The following is a 23731-nucleotide window of genomic DNA, read 5'->3' as shown; positions in this document are numbered from 1 at the left end:
GTGCAGCGTGCACGCGTGGCCGTGATTCTGCACGGAGACATGTCAGTTTTTGTCTGGCATCACTGATGACCCATGGACCATACTATGGTGTCACCCGTGTGTGGTCAGTGAAACACGTACCAGAAAATCACGGACATATTAAATATTAAAAATGTTCTACTTACCTTGCCTGCGATTCGCTGTGCTTGCTCCACTCTCGGCAGCTCCTGCCTGGCTCATGAATATTTATGAAAGCAGGAACTGCCAACCAGGAAGTAGGTGCTGAGAGCGGTGGGCGGACACTGCAGACCCGAGAAGATCAGCACCATGGACAGCAGCAGTGAAGGCAGGTGAGTAATGTCCATATGCAATCACGGATCATGAATTGCACATGGACAATCCACGTGTGCCGTGAATCACGGAACACGGAGGGACATGTGCGTATTTTACACGTCAGTGAAGAACGTCAGTGTTTTTCACTGACGTGTGAAACGGGCCTTATAGTTTATCCTGTGGATGTCATATATGTCTGAGATTGTAATAAAGAAATCACAGTGATCTTTTAGCCTTTGGTATAATTTGTTACTGGTGGCATATGAAAGGAAGGGAAGGAGGGTGTTCTGAGGAGAACAATATTAGCTCAGACCTCATATTGAGGTTTTGCTCACACTAGCGTATAAATATGATGAGTGTAATGTGAGAAGAACAGATATTGCACTTAGACCAATGTTATTCAATGAGTGCAGATCTGCTATTTTTTTCTCAGTTGCACATGGCCTGAGGAAAAAAATCGCAGCATGCTGCGAATGGCCACGTAAATCGGACGAGACTCACCAATGCATGTCAGTGTGTGTGAGAAAAAGAATGGACCATCATAGTGGCATTCGTTTTTTTTACGAATACATTTCCATTCTGTGGCATAGAACACTGTAAATGGTACTGTAAATTATTGGAGAATAATAGCTGCTCAGAAAAATAATGATTATATATCTATAAGGATAGTAACCAGCGCTAAGGACCCTATATAACACTAATTGGCAGCTAGATTATGGCAGACACGCTTAATTTGCCAAGGGAAAACATATATATAATGATAAAAAAATTAAATTTAAAATGTTATAAAAATCTGCGACACCTAAGGTTATTAATAAGAGTTATAATAACAATCATCAATAATTATTAACTATAGTTATAATAATTACTAGACCAAAGGGAAGACTTCTATTTTTTATTTTTATTTACCTCTGAAAAATAGTCACTTAATAAATAGGAATAAAACAAATATCAATATTAGCAATATTAGCAAATGAGCAAATGAAAAATTCCTTGAACAAATGCTATATAGATCAATTATAAATCTGTTAAAATATATAAGTGGAGCCCGCCTGGCGGCTTCCACCTGTAGTTCAAAGTAAAAAAATATATATATATGTTTGAAGTTTTAGACAATCGCTACATGAAATAATAAATAAGAAAAAACTTTGGAAATTTTTGTTTTTAAAAAAAAAACTTTAGAAAAAAAACTTTTGTTTTTGACAGTTTAAGGTCCAATCAAATTCAATAAATATCGATGTATAGTTCCATTGAAGAATTAGAGCATTACTTGAACGTTTTGTTAAAAGGTTCTAGGTAGTTAGTTATTGCCCGGGTAAGCTTACGATTTATGACTTCATACAAAGTCATAAATTAGGAGGCTACCTAATGTAGATGCACTCTAGGGTCTGACCCTTGCCACCAGTAGATATTAAAAGCAGGCATCTTACATATACCATATAGTGGCACACACTTATCAGCCTTCTGCTACAAAAAGTATCGTTGAGCGGTAGTAGGTAAGAAGTTAAGAAAAACTAGTCTAGGATTTTTTTGCACCACTCAAACTGTATGTGACAATTAGATATTGTGATATTTATAATCAATGTATTTGGATTACAATTTATGAGTGATTGAAATGTTCAGCTTGTGCGTGTTAGCTTGTTTTTTTAATTGAGCTGACATTTTACTTTATGACCAGCACACTTTATAGACAAAAAAGTTGAAAAATAAAGGAAAACGTTTTACTTGCCTACTCAAGCCTAAAAAGTATAAATTATTTTGTTTTATTGAGATTTTCCTTAAAGTCCAATATACTGGCTCAGCACTTCCTATTTAAAGCATATTTGACCCCCTTCCAAGCTTGCTGTCCTATTTATAGAACTGAGGAAATGATCTTTGAAGGCTCCCCTGTAAACATCTGATCTCTTTAATAATTCCCATTGTAAATTATTCATCATCTGTATTCACCAATTATGTAAGGGCCATGTAGTGGTGGCTTGCTCATTAAAATTACATTGCTGTTCTACCCTTGGAAATTCACAAATGGGAATTCATTATAAACTCAATAAAAATTTGATCAGGGTTTAGAGACAACTGCTTCTCTAACCAAAGAAAATACAATTTCAGATACACAGTTTTACATATTTCTCTGCAAACAATAAGCTTAAATATAGGCCTAAGAAAAATAACAAACATTATAAAAGCCATTTAGAATTGTTCACTGGCTGTTACATTGCAGCTTTATTGATAAAAACAATATATTTCGTTTAAAGAAACAGGAAAAGTGATCTTCATTGTCGGATTCAGAGAAAAAAAGGTTGGTTGACTCAATGACTGAGCATTCTTTAATCATTTCATCTACCTGTTCAGGATGGCAAATAATAAGTGGTCCATAGACTAACAACTATACCGTGGCCAATACACTATTTCCACTGCTGGAATGTGTAACTCAGCTCAGTTCACTGTAGTTATATTTACTATAACTAGCTGTACTACCCGGCTTCGCCTGGGTTAATAACTGTTGTTAACAATATAGAATGTATTAACAAAAATGTATTCTGCACACAAAAATCACAAAACAAATAGATAGAAATGTAATTATTAAAAGGCAAAAACTAAGCTAATAGAAGCATTTCACAAGATATATTTCAACACCACAGATATTCCACACAAATTTAACTAAATTGGCCAAGTAATGTGCTCCGTCTGTCTCTTTCCCAGTCTGTCTCTTTCCCAGGTCTGTCTCTTTCCCAGGTCTGTCTCTTTCCCAGGTCTGTCTCTTTCCCCGTCTGTCTCCCTGTCTCTTTGTCTGTGCCTTTCCCCGTCTGTCTCTTTCGCTATCTGCATGTCTCTGTCTGTCTCTTTCCTTGTCTGTCTCTATTTCTCTGTCTCTTTCCCCGTCTATCTCTATCAAGGTCTGTTTCTTTCCCCATCTATCTTTGTCAGTCTCTCTGGCTGTCTCCTCCTTCCCTGTCTGCCTGTCTCTGTCCTTGTCTGCATGTCTGTCTCTTTCCAAGTCTGTCTCTTTCCAGGTCTGTCTCTTTCCAGATCTGTCTCTTTCTAGGTCTGTGTCTTTCCAGGTCTGTCTCTTTCCAGGTCTGTCTCTTTCCAGGTCTGTCTCTTTCACCGTTTGTCTCTCTCTTTCTCTTTTCCTGTCTGTGTCTATCTCTCTATCTCTTTCCCTGTCTGTCTCTCTGTCTGTCTCTGTGTGTCTCTCTCTATCCGTCTCCCCACCGAAATCTTCTTACCCCACATATAAGCTTCTTATACTATGAATGTCTTTTGTTCCTATAGCAACCAATCACAGCTCCTACTAATAACCTGTAGTTCCAGGCTCCATTTACTTTAATGGAGGCATGTTTTTTGGAGAGTAACTGTAAAGCGCGGGGTTACATTTTCTTGTCAAAACATAGTCTACGACATTCCCTGGGTCACATGAGGTGTCTGTGCAAAATTTCGTGATTGTAAATGGGACGGTGCAGATACACTTTTCGTTTCACTTTTTCCCCATTATGTAGATAGGGGCAAAATTGATTGGTAAATTGGAACGCGTGGGGTTAAAATTTCACCTCACAACATAGGCTATGATGCTCTCGGGGTCCAGAAGTGTGAGTGTGCAAAATTTTGTGGCTCTAGCTGTGACGGTGCAGATGCCAATCCCGGACATACACACATACATACATACACACACACATTTAGCTTTATATATTAGACTAGCTGTACTACCCGGCTTCGCCCGGTTTAATAACTGTTGTTAACAAAATAGAATGTAGTAACAAAAATGTATTCTGCACATAATATCCGCTGCCCGGGATAGTAACTGTCTCTCTGTTTCTCTCCCATTCTCTGTCTGTCTCCCCCTCTGTATATATCTCTCTGTCTCTCTCTCTCTTTGTCTGTCTCTTTCCCTGTCTGTCTCTGACTGTCTCTGTCTCCGTCTGTCTCAATCTCTTTCCGTCTGTCTATCTATCTCTTTCCCTGTCTGTCTATCTCTTTCTCTGTCTATCTATCTCTGTCACTTTTGCTGTCCCTTTCTTTCCCTCTCTTGCCCTGTCTGTCTCTTTCCCTCTCTTTCCCTGTCTGTCTCTTTCCCTCTGTCTCTTTCCCTGTGTCTGTCTCTTTACCTGTCTTTGTATTTCTCTTACCCTGTCTGTCTCTTTCCCTCTCTTTCCCTGTCTGTCTGTTTCCCTGTGTCTGTCTCTGTCTCTTTGTGTCTGTCTCTTTACCTGTCTGTGTCTGTCTTTTAACCTGTCTCTCTCTTTCCCTCTTTTTCCCTGTCTGTCTCTTTCCCTCTCTTTCCCTGTCTGTTTCCCTGTGTGTGTCTCTGTCTCTTTGTCTGTGTCTGTCTCTTTACCTGTCTGTTTCTGTCTCTTAACCTGTCTCTCTCTTTCCCTGTCAGTTTCTTTGTCTGTGTCTGTCTCTTTGTGTCTGTCTCTTACCCTGTCTATGTCTGTTTCTTACCTTGTCTGTGTCTGCCTCTTTCCCTGTTTGTGTCTGTCTCTTTCCCTGGCTGCATTGTGACACGGCAACATTCCATATAAGGGCGTGGCTGCGCATTCTTCTGAAGTTCTGGCTGCACTGTGGCTCCCAGCTCCATTCGCTTTAATGGAGGCAGGTTTTTTGGCGAATAACTGTAAAGCGCGGGGTTAAAATTTCCCCTCAAAACATAGCCTATGAAGCTCTCGGGGTCCAGACGTGTGAGTGTGCAAAATTTTGTGGCTGTAGCTGCGACGGTGCAGATTCCAATCCCGGACATACTCAGATACACATACACATACACATTCAGCTTTATATATTAGATATATATATACTAGCTGTAGTACCCGGGCAAATATTTTTTTTTGTTCTTACCTAAAATATAAAGCAAATGTGTCATCTTTAACTTCATGCCTTTTAGAGATCATTTCATTTTCAACTTGATTAACTGTTCACAATAACAGTAATGTTGACCAGTGGTGCTCAAACTTCTGCATAGCACTGTATATATACTGCTCAAAAACAATAAAGAGAACACTAAAATACCACATCCTAGTTCTAAACGTTCCCTTTATTTTTTTTGAGCAGTATATATATATATATATATATTAGCTGTAGTACCCGGGCGATGCCCGGGATAGTAACTGTCTCTCTGTCTCTCTCCCAGTCTCTGTCTGTGTGTCGCTGTCTGTCTGTCTCTCTGTCTGTCTCTTTCTGTCTGTATTTGTATCAGTCTATCTGTCTCCATCTCTGTCTGTCTCTATATGTGTGTCTGTCTGTCTCTTTCCCCGTCTGTCTCTTTGCCCGGCTGTCTCTTTGCCCGGCTGTCTCTTTGCCCGGCTGTCTCTTTGCCCGGCTGTCTCTTTCCAGGGCTGTCTCTTTCCAGGGCTGTCCCTTTCCAGGGCTGTCCCTTTCCAGGGCTGTCCCTTTCCTGGGCTGTCTCTTTGCCCCGGCTGTCTCTTTGCCAGGGCTGTCTCTTTCCAGGGCTGTCTCTTTCCAGGGCTGTCTCTTTCCAGGGCTGTCTCTTTCCAGGGCTGTCTCTTTCCAGGGCTGTCTCTCTGTGTCTATTTCTCTGTCTCTTTCCCCGTCTGTCTGTGTCTCTGTATGTCTTTTTCTGTCTCTCTCTATCCGTCTCCCCACCGACATCATATCACCTCACACATAAGCTTCTTATACTAACAGTTTATTTTGTTCCTATAGCAACCACTGACAGTTTCCATTAATAGCCTGCCTCCATTCAACTGAATGGAGGCAGGATTTTGGAGAGTAAAGGGTACTTTACACACTGCGACATCGCTAGCGATCTCGTTAGCGATGTGAAATTCTAGATCGCAAGTGCGATCTTTAGAGATCGCACATAGGTCATTTTACGCATGTGCGATCTCTGAAGATTGCACTTGCGATCTAGAATTTCACATCGCTAACGAGATCGCTAGCTATGTCGCAGCGTGTAAAGTACCCTTAACTGTAAAGCGCAGGGTTACATTTTTCCGTCAAAACATAGTCTATAATGTTCCTTGAGTCACATGAGGTGTCTGTGCAAAATGTCGTAATTGTAAATGCGACGGTGCGGATTCCTTTAGCGGACATACATACATACATACAGTACACACCAGAAGTTTGGACACACCTTCTCATCTCTAGAACAACTGATAAGAGGAGACTTTGTGCAGCAGACCTTCATGGTAAAATAGCTGCTAGGAAACCCCTGCTAAGGAAAGGCAACAAGCAGAAGAGATTTGTTTGGGCTAAAGAACACAAGGAATAGACATTAGACCAGTGGAAATCTGTGCTTTGGTCTGATGAATCCAAATTTGAGATCTTTGGATCCAACCACCGTGTCTTTGTAGAAAAGGTGAACGGATGTACTCTACATGGCTGGTTCCCACCGTGAAGCATGGAGGAGGAGGTGTGATGGTGTGGGGGTGCTTTGCTGGTGACACTGTTGGGCATTTATTCAAAACTGAAGGCATACTGAACCAGCATGCCTACCACAGCATCGTGCAGTGGTGTGCTGTTCCATCCGATTTGCATTTAGTTAAACCATCATTTATTTTTCAACAAGATAATGACCCCAAACACACCTCCAGGCTGTGTAAGGGCTATTTCACTAAGAAGGAGAGTGATGGGGTGCTACGCCAGATGACCTGGCCTCCACAGTCACCAGACCTGAACCCAATCGAGATGGTTTGGGGTGAGCTGGACCGCAGAGTGAAGGCAAAAGGGCGAACAAGTGCTAAGCATCTCTGGGAACTCCTTCAAGACTATTGGAAAACCATTTCCGGTAACTACCTCTTGAAGCTCATCAAGAGAATGCCAAGAGTGTGCAAAGTAGTAATGAGAGCAAAAGGTGGCTACTTTGAAGAACCTAGAATATAAGACATATTTTCAGTTGTTTCACACTTTTTTAAGTATTTCATTCTACATGTTTTAATTCATAGTTTTGATGCCTTCAATGTGAATAGACAATTTTCAGAGTCATGATAATAAAGAAAACTCATTGAATGAGAAGGTGTGTCCAAACATTTGGTCTGTACTGTACATACATACACACATACACACATACACTCAGCTTTATATACTATTTTTTTTTTAATTAATATTCATTTAATATATCAATGCAGTCTTCATAGTTTACTTATATTTAAAATTACAAATAATATACAGTTGAAACCAGATGTTTTCATAAGATTTTTAAAAAGTCACATCTGCATGTTTTTCTCACTATCTGACATGAAAGCAGAATAAACTTTTCCCATTTTAGGTCAATTAGGATTACCAAAATTATTTATATTTGCCAAATGCCAGAATAATGAGAGAGAAAGACTTTCTGCAAAGTTAAAAGTTTACACACATTTCATTAGTATTTGTCACCATTGCCCTTCAACTGTATGACTTGGGTCAAACATTTTGGATATCCTTCCACAAGCTTCTCACAATATTTGGTAGGAATTTTGGCCCATTCCTCCTGACAGAACTGGTGTAACTGAGCCATGTTTGGTCACCTTGCTCGCACTGGCCTTTTCAGCTTCGCCCATAAAATTTCAATAGGATTGAGAGAAGGGCTTTGTGATGCCCACTCCAAAACATTGACTTTGTTACCCTTAAGCCACTTTGTAACCAGTTTGGCAGTATGCTTCGGATCATTGTCCATTTGGAAGACCAATTTCCGCCCAGGCTTTAAGTTCCTGGCTGATATCTTGAGATGTTGCTTTAGTATTGCCACGTAATCTTCTTTCCTCATGATGCCATCTATTTTGTGAAGTGCATCAGTCCCTCCTGCAGCAAAATAACCCCACAACATAATGCTGCCATCCCCGTGTCAGTTGGGTTCGTGTTCTCTAGGCGTTTCTCCCTTTTTCCTCCAAACATAACAATGGTCATTAAGGTCAAACAGTTCAATTTGAATTTCATCAGACCACAGGACATGTCTCCAAAAATTAAGGTCTTTGTTCCGGTGCGCATTTGCAAACATTAATCTGGCTTTTTTACATTTCTTTTGGAGTAATGGCTTCTTCTTGGAAGAGTGGCCTTTCAGCCCATGATGATACAGTACTCGGCTCACTGTGGATAATGACATGATCGTATCAGTCGCGGCCAACATCTTCACAAGGTCTTTTGATTTTGTTCTTGGGTTGATATACACATGTCTGACCAAAGCACATTCATCTCTGGTACACAGATCCCCTCTCCTTCCTGAGTGGTATGATGGGTGTAAATTCCCATCTTGTTTGTACTTGAGGCACCTTCAGGTATCTGTTAGGCCCGTTTCACACGTCAGTGAAAAACAGTGACGTTTTTCACTGGCGTGTAAAACACGCACATGTCCCTGCGTGTGCCGTGAATCACGGCACACGTGGGTTGTCTAAGTGCAATCCGGGCTCCATTATCCGTGGCCCGTGATTGCACTTAGAAATCAACTCACCTGCGCCCGCTCCCGCTGTCCATGGTGCTGATCGCTCCCGTGACGCAGCATCCGGCCGGCGGTGACCCCTGCAGCAGCTGCTTCCGGGTCGGCTGTGTTGCGCATAATGAATATGCGCGACAGTAATCAGCCGGCTTAGAAGCAGCAGGGAGAACGGGCTGCAGAGGACATCGCTGGACGCCGGGTGAGTTAAAATGTTTATTATTTTAAATGCACGTTTTTTTCTGGCACGTGTTTCACGGACCACACCACTGCGTGGTCTGTGGAACATCAGTGATGCCAGAAAAAAATGGACATGTCTCCGTGCAGCAATCACGCACACGCGGGTACGCCGCACGGAGACACGTGCAGTGAAAAATCACTGACGTGTGAGCAGACCTATTCATTATAATGGGTCTGCGTATGTCAGTGATTCTGGTACGTTTAAAAAAAAAGCACAAACATACCAGAATCACTGACGTGTGAAAGGGGCCTTAAATGCACCCAAGGATGAACCAGACTTCTGCAAGTCCACAAGTCTCTTTCTGAGATCTTGGCTGATTTCTTTTAACTTTTCCATGATGCTACACAAAGAAGCAGTGTGTTTCATAGGTGTGTCTCTAATTAAGTCAGATGTTGCCAATAAATCGATCAGAAGCTTCAATAGACATGATATCATCATATGGGCTGTCCCATATTGTTTAAAGGTATAGTAATATTAGTGTATGTAAACCTTTGACTTTGCAGAAAGTAATAAAAATGCCTTAAAACATTCTCTTTCTCATTATTCTGGCATTTGGCAAATAGAAATAATTTTGATTCCTAACTGACCTAAAACGGGAAAGATTTATTGATTACATGTCAGATAGTGAGAAAATATGCATATGTGTATTTTTAGATAGTGTATGGAAACTTCTGGTTTCAACTGTATGCATCACTTTTTAAAGCCTCATTCACACTGATATTTTTGATCAGCATTTCACCAGTATTTGTATGCCAAAACTAGAAGTGTTTCCAAAGCACAAAGCAGGTGTCAGTCTTTCAATTATAGTTTTTCCCAGTAAGTTCCTCTTGTAGTTTTGGCATACAAACACTAATTATACCAACAATATCAAAACCTACTAGTGGGGGCTCAAAGTATATACATTAATCATACCAAAACCAAGAAGAAAATATGCAAGCTACAGTAAAGATAAAAATATAAATATCCTTTACTAAACAAAATTAAAATATAATAAAAATGGAACAACCCAATAGATGGACGGTATGAATTAGGGAAATCCGGCAACACCCTAATACAAATATATGGAACCCAGCATCACACAAGTATGTGAATAGCCAGACCAAATTCAATAAATTTACAGAAGTACATGATATCCCAAAACTGCATGCAAAACTCTATACAGTGTGTTTACCCATATCCTGTTCACCGCCATTAACTTGAGAATGGCGGCAGCTATAGGCATAGAAGTGGTGTCTAGGTATAGTAAAGTAGCCATACGCTACGCAATGAAACCACCTATAGCGCCATCTGGTGGAAAACAACAGAGTTAGCATTTTTATCTTGAAAATGGAACGAGATAGAGAAAAAAATGAATTACAAAGTTGTAGGGCATCATTAATTCAATACGAATTGACACCTTGCATACAGAAATGCTATGATTAGAATGTGTAAAACTTACAAGGCTGCGGACGTGAAGTGATACCTCATGGAGACCTTCCTACAAGTCATTGGGTATGGTAGCTGCATGGAAAGGCCTCCATGCTCACCTGACCTGACCCCATTGGACTTCTTTCTGTGAGGTTCACATCAAACAGCAGGTGTATGCGACCCCTCCACCAACATTGCAGGACCTACGACGACGTATCACAGATGCTTGTGCAAACGTGTCACCTACCATATTGCACAACGTGCAGCAAGATACAGTATGCTGTCCAGAGTCCAGATGTGCATTGCAGCTGATGGTGGACACTTTGAGCATCAACGTTAAATGAGCGCCATATACGTGACCAGCATTCAATGTTTTGGGGGGGGTCATGGGTTTCATATCATGGCATTTCTGTATGCAAAGTGTCGATACATATTGAATTGATGATGCCTTACAACTTTGTAATTCACTTTTTTTCTCTATCTTGTTCCGTTTTCGAGATAAAAATGCTAACTCCATTGTTTTCCACCAGGTGGTGCTATAGGTGGTTTCATTGCGTAGCGTATGGCTACTTTACTATACCTAGACACCACTTCTATGCCTATAGCTGCCGCCATTCTCAAGTTAATGGCAGTGGACAGGATATGGGTGGACACACTGTATATGGGTGATTAAATAAATACTCACAAGTTAGAGATTATGTATAAAAAAGCAGCATTAGAGCGTCATGTACCACAAGTAAAACAGTAAAGTGACATAGAAAAAGTAAAATACCAATAAGCTTATTGGTATTCAGAAGTTCTACTTAACCTACGCATTTTTTTGTTGTTTGGCCTCAGCGCTATTAAATGTTTTTTTTTAAACTCTTATTGCTTATTTTAAAACATTAGATAGGTCCTGAATTGTTTTCACTATTCAATGTCTGTCGACATATCACTGCTTACATGTTAAACTAAGTTTTACAAAAGGCAGCCATACCCACTAGACTGTTAGCTAAACGATGATTTGGCCGATCATTCTACCATTCCCATGTACAGGAGCGCTAGTTCATCCAGGCACTTCTGTGTTTTCTATGAAAGAGCCATCTACAGACATATCTGGTGATGACTTATCTTCATGAGACAATATGATCGGAAATCCAAAATAAGACAAGCCAGGTCGGCATTTTTTCAATAAATTGTACAGGATTCACATTCACATTAAACTGTGTTGGCGTGTTCATCCAACATTAATCTAAGGTGTATGGGGGGCTTTACAATTTACATGCAGGGGAGGAGGTAAGATGATAACCCATTTATCAAATAAACAGTAAACTACTGTCACAGAACTGATGGTCAATAGGTTTAATGAGGCTGAGTCGCTAAAACAAAGAACTTCACAGCTTAAAGCCCCATTACACATAGCGATGTTGTTAGCGTGATCGCTGAAACATCACAGGTTTTGTGACACAACAGCGACCTCGCTAGCGAGCTCGCTATTTGTGACACATAGCATCGACCCCCCTCGCTGATCGTACCTGAACGTCCTGGTTCATTTTTTGATCATTGGTGCCCCGCTGGGCAGCATGCATCGCTGTGTTTGACACCAAAACAACGACAAGCGGCCTCGTTGGCACGCCTGGGTGGAAACACTACGCTTCTATCGAGGTCTGAGTAGTCAGAATAGCTGCTGTGTGACAGGGTCCCAACGACCGCTGAGGTCATTATACGGATCGCTGTATCGTTGCTGCGCCTTTAATTAAATCTGACTGTTTGCCAGCTTACGTGCAACCATGTTCGACGTACCAGCGATCCTGACCAGGTCGTATCGTTGTCAGGATCGCAGGAACGTCGCTACAAGTAACAGGACCCTATCACACTATTGGGAATGACAAAGGATGCTGTATAAGCAGGACTGGGGAGTCTGCAAAGTTTCGACTCTGACTTCTCTGTTTCTACAAAACCTAATTTAAAGTTTTTCATAAATGGCCAGTGATAAGTACTAAGAAATTTACAGTAGTAAAATGGTAATATCGGGGATTTTCAGGATAAGAGGATTGAAAATGTAAGGGAGTAGCTTAAGCAGAAGATGCAGGAGAAGATACATTCAGCTAGCCTCTCATAGTGTCTGCAAGGAAACACTGTTGTCAGCTCGCCGAAAGGGAAGATTTTAGAGGAGACACTGTGTCAGGTGAGAGGTGAGTTGCAATTACTAAATATAAAAAGGCCTGGGTGGGCCAAAATGAAAGGAATTGGGGTAAGAATCCTGTTCCAGGAATGAGGTGTGGCAGTGAAGCAGGCTTACAGCCCCATTGCCACAAAAGGGTGTTAGAGTAGACAAATCCCAGAGAAGACCTAAGCTGAGAGGAATCTCTGTCACCCAAGTTGAGAAGATCAGTGACCTAAGCTGAGAGGAGGATTAGTGACCTGAGCTGAGAGGAAGATTGGTGACTTAAGCAAAGTAGAAGACCCTGACCTGTGCCAGTAGACGCCCGTTCAGTAGAAGCCAGTGTTCCACACCAATATAATCCCGTTACCCACACCAGTAGAAAGCCATGACCCACTCCAGTAGAAGCCCATGATCAGTGCCAGTGAAAGCCCATGACCTGTGCTAGTAGAAGTACCTGAGGAAGACCAGATAATGCTGGGCAAGCTCAAAACACGCAACTTCATGGTGATGCTGCAGACAAAATGTCAGTCAAGATCTAGAGCCGGGCCGTTGCTTCCTACACAGAGAGACGGTATTGGACTTATGCCATGCTCTATCTAACCGCTGGAGCGTCCTATCACATACTGGACACTAAATAATCTCAATCTTGGGATTTTATCCAGGCATCTGTATCGTCTGCTCTTGAAATGTATATTAGATGGCCTTTTGTTCATGGACTATTGTCCTGTGAAGGTCCCGTGATGAACCCCAAGAAATTCGGGGGGCATCGCATTGGGACTAGGTTCTTTGGAGATCCTGGCAGATAAGTCCCTGCTGGGAATTTTCATTATATTATCTTTAGGCCTCATTTTGTGCCTTACGAGTATTAGTCTATTTTGCAGACTCAGGCATGTAGATTTATGTTATTTAACAACTGATGAGGTCAACATATTACCTCATAATTGACTATTGACAGCTTTGGGCACGGTTTATTTTGCACACGTATTAATGGTGATGGGGCCCATTTTTTGGCAATTATCTATTTAGGGCAATGTACGGGAGAGTCGACAAGGCGTGGAGGGCACTCAGAAAATTATGGTGCAACGCTGCTGGTAGGCAGATGACAGTGAGAGCTAATTGCTAGACCTAAAGCCCTTTATATAACTCCTGGTTTTATTCTTGGTGGTTTATTGCTACCCTATTACCACTACCCCTTTACCTACACCTAAGTTTATATGCCTTGCACCCCCTTCACTTGACCACGGTCTGGATGAACTGTATTCATGGTTCTACGGTATACCGTTGTAATAATTATTAATAAAGAGTATTTTTAAGGGGATTTTTTCTTTGGTCTTCAATTAATTTTTCCTCTTTGAACATATTTTTTTTTTTTTACAGTTAATAATAAACATTGTGATTATACTTACAGGTCCCGCGACGATTCCTGCAAACTTTGTCTCCTGCCGCTTCTTCATTTGATCATCACTGTGCCCTCCTGGTAACCAGCACTGATGATAAGACCTTACATGATATCATAACCATGTGACCAGTCACGTGTGAATGTTGCATTACCTTGTTGGTTATAGACCGGTCATATGTCTATAGCGTCATGCTAGGTCCTGTCAGTGCATCTCGCCGGTACGCGGTGTTCGCCCAAGCATCTGAGTACTCGGTATACTCGGAGAGTGCTGTGTGCCGGCGAGATGCTCGGCACATGCTTGGCTCCCCGTCCCTGCATGTTGGCGCTCTTTACAGAGTCAGACCACATGCAGGTCCACATGTCCACATTGGCTGCCACAGCCGGTGATGAATAGCGGAGCTCATCGGAGGTCATCGTTGCTATAGTAACCTGCTCTTTAGGTTACTATGGCAACAGTGGCAGCAGTGACGTCACCGCTTACCAACCCGCCACTTCTGCTCACTCATTGAGTGATTAGACTGCACGGGGAGCAGAAGTGTTCTTCCTCCCCCCCCCGTGTATTCTGAAAAGCAGAGCTAGATCGGTTGAAGAAGACAGAAGACCAGGATCGTGGAGGGGTGAGAGGGAGTAATAAACATGAAGTCCCTAAGTGTGTCTGTGTATTTATTTATAATAAAGTATTTTTTCTCTGTGTGGTGTCTTTTTTAACCCTTTATTGGAGATTCTTAATGGCCGGGTCAAACTTGGCCTGACATTAAGAATCTCGGGCTTAATACCAGCTGGTAAAACAAAGCTGGTATTAACCCCTTATTACCCGGCGTACCACCCGGCACCAGGGCCGCTGGAAGAATTGGATACAGCGACAGAAGATGGCGCTTTTATGAAAGCACCATTTTCTGCGGCGGCTGCAGACTGCAATTTGCATCCGGGGGGCCCAGAAAGCTTGGGCCAACCTGCGCTGTGGATTCCAATCACCAGCTGCCTAGATGAACCTGGCTGGACACAAAAATTGGGCCCACGTCGTTTTTTTAAAAAGATTTTCATGAAATTCATGAAATAATTAAAAAAAGGCTTCCCTATATTTTTGGTTCCCAGCTGGGTACAAATAGGCAGCTGGGGGCAACCCGTCCCTGCCTGCTGTACCTGGCTAGCATACACAAATATGGCGAAGCCCACAACATTTTTTTTTTTTGTTTGTTTTTTGGCAAAAAACTTTTTTAAAAAAAGGGCTTCCCTGGATTTTCCATTGCCAGTGAAGGCAACACCAAGCAGTAAGGGTTAGAAGCCAGTAGCTGCTTGGATTACCCTTAGCTAGCAATAGAAAATGCAGCGGGAGCCCACACATGTTTTTAATTTTTTTTAAATAACCCCCAAAAAAATGGGCTTCCCTGTATTTTGATTGCCAGCCAAGGTAAAGCTAGGCAGATGGGGGTGGGGGTGGCAGCCCGTAGCCGTCCACTTTATCTGCGCTGAGAATCAAAATACCATGGTGCACATTATTTTTTTAAATTATTTATGTTTATACAAATATATTGTGTGCATTTTATATATATACAGTGGCATGCAAAAGTTTGAGCACTCCTGGTCAAATTTACTGATATTCTGAACAATTAAGCAAGTTGAAGATGCAATTATCTGTAAAAGCCATAAGGTTAAGGATAACACATATCCTCCCAATTTTAGACAGAAAAAAAATATATCTATTTTTTACATTTTTAAATTCACAACAAAAAATAAAGTTGGCCAATGCAAAATATTGGGTACCCTGCATGGTTAGTACCCTGCAGCACCCCCTTTGGCAAGTATCAAAGCTTGTAAATGTTTTTTGTAGCCAGCCAAGAGTCTTTCAATTCTTATTTGAGGGATTTTCATGCTTTCTTCCTTGGAAAAGTCTTCTTGTTCTGTAAGATTCCTGGGTCCTTTTGCATGCACTGCTCTTTTGCGGTCTAGCCAGATTTTCAATGATGTTCAGATCAGGGGACTGTGAGGGCCATTGTAAAACCTTCAGCTTGTACCTTTTGACATAGGCTAATGTGGATTTTCAATTGTGTTTAGGATCCTTATCCATTTGTAGAAGTCATCCTCTTTTCAACTTCAGCTTTTTTACAGATGGTGTTATGTTTGCTTGAAGAATTTGTTAAACTTTAATTGAATCCATTCTTCCCTCTACCCGTGAAATGTTCCAGTGCCATTGGATAGAACACAACCCAAAGCATGATTAATCCACCCCCATGCTTAAAGGTTGGCGAGATGTTCTTATAATGACATTCTGTCTCCTTTTTTTCCCAAACATTTGGTTTGATCATTGTGGCCAAGGAGTTCTATTTTAACCTCATCAGTTAACACAACTTGTTTCCAAAATACATCAGTCTTGTTTAGATGTTATTTTGCATACTTCTGATGCTAAATTTTATGGTTAGGACGCAGGAGAGGTTTCCTTCAGATGACTCTTCCATGAAGGCCATTTTTCTGTAGATGTCTCTGAACAGTAGAACAATATACCATAACTCCAGAGTCGGCTAAATCTTCCTGAAGGACTTTTGCAGTGAAGTGAAGGTTCTGATTTGCCACTTTAGCAATCCTACGAGCAGCTCTCACAGAAATTTTGCTTGGTTTTCCAGACCTTTTCCTGACCTCCACTGTTTCTGTAAGTGCCATTTCTGAATTACTTTTCAAACTGAGGAAAAGGCAACTTGAAAACGCTTTGCTATTTTCTCCTAGCTTTCTTCTGCTTTGTGGGCCTTCACCATTTTCATTTTCAGAGTGCTAGGTAGCTGCTTTGAAAAACCCATGGCTGTTGTTTTATTTGCACAAGGTTAGAGGAAGCTGGGTTTTTATAAAGCTGTGAAATTTGCATCACCTGCCCTTTCCTAACTATGATAATGAACAAACCTAACAGGCTAATTAAGGTCTGAAATGATAGTCAAAGTTATCTGAGCACACAAATCTCCAAGGGTGTTCAAACTTTTGCATTGGCCCATTTTCATTTTTGTAGTTTTTAAAATGTTAAAGATGAAAATATTTTTTTTTGTTCTTACCTAAAATATAAAGGAAATGTGTCATCTTTAACTTTATGCCTTTTAGAGATCATTTCATTTTCAACTTGATTAACTGTTCACAATAACAGAAATTTTGACCAGTGGTGCTCAAACTTCTGCATAGCACTGTATATATACTGCTCAAAAACAATAAAGAGAACACTAAAATACGGCATCCTAGTTCTAAACGTTCCCTTTATTTTTTTGAGCAGTATATATATATATATATATATATATATATATATATATACTAGCTGTAGTACCCGGGCGTTGCCCGGGATAGTAACTGTCTCTCTGTCTCTCTCCCAGTCTCTGTCTGTGTGTTGCTGTCTGTCTCTTTCCTTGTCTGTCTGTGTCTGTCTCTGTCTGACTATTTCTATCTCTGTCTGTATTTGTATCAGTCTATCTGTCTCCATCTCTGTGTCTGTCTTTCTCTATGTGTGTGTCTGTTTGTCTCTTTGCCCATCTGTCTCTTTCCAGGGCTGTCTCTTTCCAGGGCTGTCTCTTTCCAGGGCTGTCTCTTTCCTTGTCTGTCTGTGTCTGTCTCTGTCTGACTGACTATTTCTATCTCTGTCTGTATTTGCATCAGTCTGTCTCCATCTCTGTGTCTGTCTGTCTCTCTCTATCTCTGTGTCTGTGTCTATGTGTTTCTGTCTGTCTCTTTCCCCGTCAGTGTCTCTTTCGAGGACTGTCTCTTTCCCCGTCAGTGTCTCTTTCGAGGGCTGTCTCTTTCGAGGGCTGTCTCTTTCCCCGTCTGTCTCTTTCCCCGTCTGTCTCTTTCCCCGTCTGTCTCTTTCCCCGTCTGTCTCTTTGCCCGTCTGTCTCTTTGCCCGTCTGTCTCTTTGCCCGTCTGTCTCTTTGCCCGTCTGTCTCTTTGCCCGTCTGTCTCTTTGCCCGTCTGTCTCTTTGCCCGTCTGTCTCTTTGCCCGTCTGTCTCTTTGCCCGTCTGTCTCTTTCCCCGTCTGTCTCTTTGCCCGTCTGTCTCTTTGCCCGTCTGTCTCTTTGCCCGTCTGTCTCTTTGCCCGTCTGTCTCTTTGCCCGTCTGTCTCTTTGCCCGTCTGTCTCTTTGCCCGTCTGTCTCTTTGCCCGTCTGTCTTCTCCAGGTCTGTCTTCTCCAGGTCTGTCTTCTCCAGGTCTGTCTCTTTGCCCGTCTGTCTCTTTGCCCGTCTGTCTCTTTGCCCGTCTGTCTCTTTCCCCGTCTGTCTCTTTGCCCGTCTGTCTCTTTGCCCGTCTGTCTCTTTGCCCGTCTGTCTCTTTGCCCGTCTGTCTCTTTGCCCGTCTGTCTCTTTCCAGGTCTGTCTCTTTCCAGGTCTGTCTCTTTCCCCGTCTGTCTCTTTCCCCGTCTGTCTCTGTCTGTGTCTCTGTCTGTCTGCCTTTTTCTGTCTCTCTATCCATCTCTCCACTGACATTATATAACCTCATGCATAAGCTTCAACTAACAGTTTATTTTGCTCCTATAGCAACCACTGACAGTTGCTATTAATAACCTATAGCTCCCACCTCCATTCAGTTTAATGGCGGCAGGATTTTAGAGACTAACTGTAAAGCATGGGGTTAAATTTTTCTGTCAAAACATAGTCTACGACTCTCCCTGGGTCACATGAGGCGTCTGTGCAAAATTTCGTGATTGTAAATGCGACGGTGCGGATTCCTTTAGCGGACATACATACATACACAGATACATACATACATACAGTGAGCTTTATATATATTAGATATATATATCTGGCAAAAATTAAGAGATCACTGCAAAATTTTCAGTTTTTCTGATTTTTTGACTGTATAATTTGCCTCTAGGTAAGTGGGTGTGACCAGCTGAACAAGACTACATGGCTGTCCCCTCCTGAAACAGGCAATCACAGAAGCCCCTTCTCTGTGTCGGGTCTGTGATTGCCTGACATCACAGCACTGTAAAAATAAATCATTTAAAAAAATGACGTAGCGCTCTGCAGTATTTTTGATTCTCAGTAGAGAAAGTGGACGGTTGCGGGCTGCCACCCCCGCTGCCTGATTTACCTTGGCTGGCGATCAAAATACAGGGAAGCCCATTAATTTTTTTTTATTTAAAAAAATAATTAAAAAAAATGCGTGGGCTCCCGCCGTATTTTGATCGCCAGTCAGGTAGAGCCAGGCAGCTGGGGGCTGGGATTCTCGGCAGCCCGCAGCAGCCGCTGGAAATGGCGCACTGTTTATTAGCGCCATTTCCAGGCGCGTTACCTGACTCGTCCAGTGGCCCTGATGACGGGTGACACGCTGGGTAATAAAGGAGTTAATACCAACTTTGTATTCTCAGATGGTACTAAGCCCGAAATTCATTGTGTCACGCCAAATAAGACATGGCCACCATGAATTTCATGGAAACAGTAAAAAAAAAACCACAACACATAGAAAAACTTTATTATTAGAAATAAAACAAAAAAACATTTACAGACTCCATCTTTAGTATTAAAAGATCCTTAGTCCGACGTAATCCACAGGGACAGCAATGTCAACTCTGCTTCATCACTATGCACAGACACAGTCTATACATAGGGAAAAGCAAAGAGAGCCATGTTAGCTCTGCTACATCACTGTGCACAGACAGTGTCTATAAATAGTGAGAAGCACAGAGAGCCATGTCAGGTCTGCTACATTGCTCTGGACAGAGCGATGAAGCAGAGGCTGACAGTGAGGGGATGATTGCACTTACATCTCGCATTGCATCACCTCACTCTCAAGACAGGAGCGGCTCAGCTGCATGGAAATAAACCCAGCTGACCCGCTGCTGTCGGGATATTGTGCGCTGTGATACGATGCGATGTGACACTCGCATCACAGCACACAAGGACCTTTGATGACGTCATACTCACGTAACCAGTCTGTAGCCAATGAGGGAATACAACATTCACACGTGACTGGTCACATGGGTATGACATCACGGAAGGTCCTGTAACTCCGTGCTGGTTACCGGGGGCGCAAAACAGCAATGATCAGACGGACGGGAGACACAGTCTGCAGGACGCGTCGCGGGACCTGTAAGTATGATCATAATGTTTTTTAATAACGTGCTTTTTTTTACAGCCCCGGACCCGAACTGTAACACGAGCTTCCCAGGAAAGCTCTTGTTCTGGGTCGTGTGCATGAACATCATGTGTTCGGTACGGACCCCGAACTTTACAGTTCGGGTTCGCCCATCCCTATGTGTGCGTAAACTCCTGATTTGGACTTGTGGGCAAGTGACCTGTTTAGTATTATTTAGAAAAGTAGACTCCAGTAACAAATAGAGTGACACTGATGTTTCCCTGCTAGAGGGATCTAGAGTATAATAACACTGAGGGTGATAGTTAGTGATAAGAATAATATTATTACAGTAATATTGTGATGGTAATCTGTATTTGTGTGTCACTGATTTTTCACTGTGAAATAATCTGTTTTACTACTGTTACTTGTGCAATAGCAATATCTCACATTTAAAGTGCTAATCTTTGATTTGTATATACAGTGGAACCTCGGTTTACGAGGTGAGAACCGGAGGAAGGCATCGCCGCTGAAACGCGTTGTTTTTTCCACGTCTGAACATCTAATTATCCAGTATGTAAATTGCCAGTGTTACGAATTTTTATTTTGGAAGAATTAAAAGTTAATTTTTACTCTACCTGACGGATTCCCAACGGATTTCTTCTACTTTATGCTATTGTTTCACTAAGTGGCTGGCTACCACCATCCTGCTTGGATCTCTAAGGAGGCTGACTGAGGGTTTACACAGGGATACCTACGAAGTGGTGAGCGTTTTCATTTTTGAATTGTTGCTATATTGAACAAGTTGTGGAACGAATTGTCTGAGCTTGCATTATTTCCAATGGGAAATTTTGCTTTGCTAGACGAGTAACTTGGTTTACAAGCACACTCCCAGAATGGATTGTTCTCGTAAACCAAGGTTCCACTATAGTTAAGAAACCGTTGATGGTTCTGTAAGGGGGTGAGGACTAGGTCCACCCCTGCAGAAGTAGCCAGCACACGGGTAATACACGTTAGATGTATAAATATTGTAATGTGTGTACTCTGTAATAGCCACCAGGTGGAAGTGTTATATCATGGCTGTCCTGGCACCTGGGTGGGCAGGGAGACAGAGTAATTGGAGGAGAGTAATGGATACAAAGGGAGAGACAGAGAGTAGGAAGTAGGAGAGTCCCCTAGCTGGTGTTGTGATAAGAGCCCTTGTGAAGAATATAACCCTAAGGGTCACCCCTGTGGCTGTGATGCGTGGGTTCCACTTCAAATTGGTTAACTATGTCCCCAAAAAGAGGGGTATAGTCCTGATGGTTGGGGGTCTGGTATCCATATTGTCTGGCTTGGAATACTCAAAAATTGCTCACCCAACTGAAGGTCAGTGCACCCTCAAGGAGTAGGGAATGGCTGGATCCTGGCCTGGGCATGGATGGGAGAGCACTGTTGGTTGCGGTTCTTCGTGTGCGTTAGTGTCCCCTGTGGGTGGCGTGAAGTGGCCCAACAGACTTAATGAACTGGTTGGTGCCAGCATGAAGTTAAGTGGAGGAATGAGAGGCCTAGGGGTGTCAGACAGAACCTAAGTGCCTGAAATATGGACAGCTGCTAAGTTGTATAATAGACGGACTTGTAGAAGGAACCCCCAAGGGATGTGTAACGTTGCTGGTGGAACGCGGACCGAAATAATGCAAGGGAGGAAGAACAATAACGTTTACATGTTTGGAAGAAAAAACTCTGCCTTGACTTTGTCATTTGATAGGAAGAAAATGGTTTTGCCTGAATGGTTGCGGAGTTCTTCTGTGTGTGGTACGGCGACAGAGATGCAAGGGGTTAAAGAACGGCTGCGCTGCGGTCTGTTGACCCCTGCAACCGTGACTACTACCACTGCCTGCCCTGTGCCCCTCCTCCACAGTTCAGTCACCACTGCCTCCTCATTGTCTGCGCCGATGTATCCACCCACATACTTTACACAGACCTGCCCATTAGTGAAATTGCTCCCCTGGCCTTTAAGTAACTTCACTATTGAGCATGTGCAGCACAAATCCAGACATTATCCAGACTGAAAGCAGTGTGAAGATACTTAGTATAAAGGACATGAGAGAGCACAGGAGAGGTAATAGCTGATTATTTTATCACCACTAGAATACCCAGGTTATGCTTTCAAGTGTTGCAAAATATACAGAAACTGAAAAAAGACATGTAAGTTGAAATTGTGTTCTACACTTTGTACAGCACTCCACTATTAATCTATTAGTGGGGAACACTGAAATACCTTGAATTCCAGTACATATCCAGGTTTCAAAGTTAGATCCCGAGTTACAGCAAATCGGTCACCATCCGATTTTCCAAATATCATAGCGGAGGGGGTAATAGAGCAGAAGCTTTCATTTTTAACCATCCCTTCATTTGCCATCATTAGCCAAACACTCAACTGATTCATCGGATAGTCAAAAGCAGGTTTTTCGTAAAAATTCTAATTGGAAAAAAACCCAAAAACAATATGAATATATTTTATTTTTTAACACATCTGCAGTAGAATATACTAAGAAACAACTATAACATTTTAGAAATGTTGAAATAATATCTATTGTACTAGACTGATTTAATTTTTTTTAAATAACATGCTATTAGCAAAACTTAGTTACTGAAAATCATCATCTTCTATCCATTCTGTCAGTAGCGTACAGCCAATGGCGGCAGACCAAGCAGCTGCGATGGAGCCCGTGAGTCAGGAGGCACCGCAGTTAAATGTAATGATGAAAGATGGAGAACTCAGCTGTCCACTCCCTCCTTCATCATTCTCTTGCTGTGTCTGAACTCTGACGTCTTAGCACAGTGGGCACAATTACATAATTACTGCGCACCTGCCCTGCCGAGATTTGCATTGCCTATAGATCTGTCACCAAGGACACTGGAGCAGTGGGAAAATGACATTATACTATATGAGCGGATATGGTTTGTGCATTATACTATTTGGAGGACTGTTGGGTGTGCATTAAACTTAATGAAGGGCTATGGATTATGTATTATAATATATGGAAAACTATGGGGTGTGCATTATAATATGTGGAGGACTATGGGGTGAGCATTATAATATGTGTAGAATTATGAGGGGTGTATTATACTATATGGAGAACTATGGGGTGTATTATACTATATGGAAGACTATGGGGATGCATTATACTATATGGAAGACTATGGGGATGCATTATACTATATGAAGGACTACGGAGTGCATTATAGTATATGTAGGACTATGAGGTACATTACTGTATAATATATCAAGGACTATTGGAGGTGCATTATACTAACTGAAGGACTATTGGGTGCATTAAACTATATGGAGGACTATTGGGTGCTAATAGAAGGAGGATTAGGAGGCTGCATAATATTATATGGAGGACTATGTGGGGCCAGCTATACTCTATGCAAGGCTATGTGTGGGCAATTACAATATTTGGAGGGCTATGTGGAGGTCAATACTATTTAGAGGGAAATGTTGGAGCCCTTATAATATTTGAAGGGCAATAAGTCTTCATATTTTATAGAGGTCTATGTGAGGGCCATTATACTGTATGCAATCAATTGTACACAGTGTGAAGGTTTGTGTCAGATCCATTATACTGTGGGGACGGATGTGTGGGGGCCATTATACTGTTTGAAGGGCTGGTTGGGGCCATTATACTGTTTGAAGAGATATGGGGGCCATTATACTGTAGGTATTCCCATTATACCGCATGTAGGGCTGTCTGGGGGTCACAGGTGGGGGATCATAAAGTGCTGAGGTCACCCTACTTTGCCGGAGTAGTTGAGAGTGGGTACAGTAGGATCACCATGGAGG

General features: G+C 42.0%; 1 protein-coding gene across 4 annotated transcripts in view; it reads right to left on the bottom strand.

Annotated features, from left to right (window-relative positions):
• RELN (reelin) overlaps positions 1-23731 on the bottom strand; it is a 906715-nt gene that overhangs the window by 201267 nt on the left and 681717 nt on the right. For all 4 annotated transcript variants that reach the window (XM_075345182.1, XM_075345183.1, XM_075345181.1 and 1 more), the window contains one exon: positions 22163-22363. In XM_075345182.1, the coding sequence (XP_075201297.1) occupies positions 22163-22363 (201 nt within the window). The remainder of the gene's footprint in view (positions 1-22162; positions 22364-23731) is intronic.

This window comes from Anomaloglossus baeobatrachus, chromosome 4, assembly GCF_048569485.1.
Source record: "Anomaloglossus baeobatrachus isolate aAnoBae1 chromosome 4, aAnoBae1.hap1, whole genome shotgun sequence".
Taxonomy (NCBI): domain Eukaryota; kingdom Metazoa; phylum Chordata; class Amphibia; order Anura; family Aromobatidae; genus Anomaloglossus; species Anomaloglossus baeobatrachus.
Note: the sequence above shows the minus strand (reverse complement) of the source record. Positions and strands in the feature narration are given on the sequence as shown.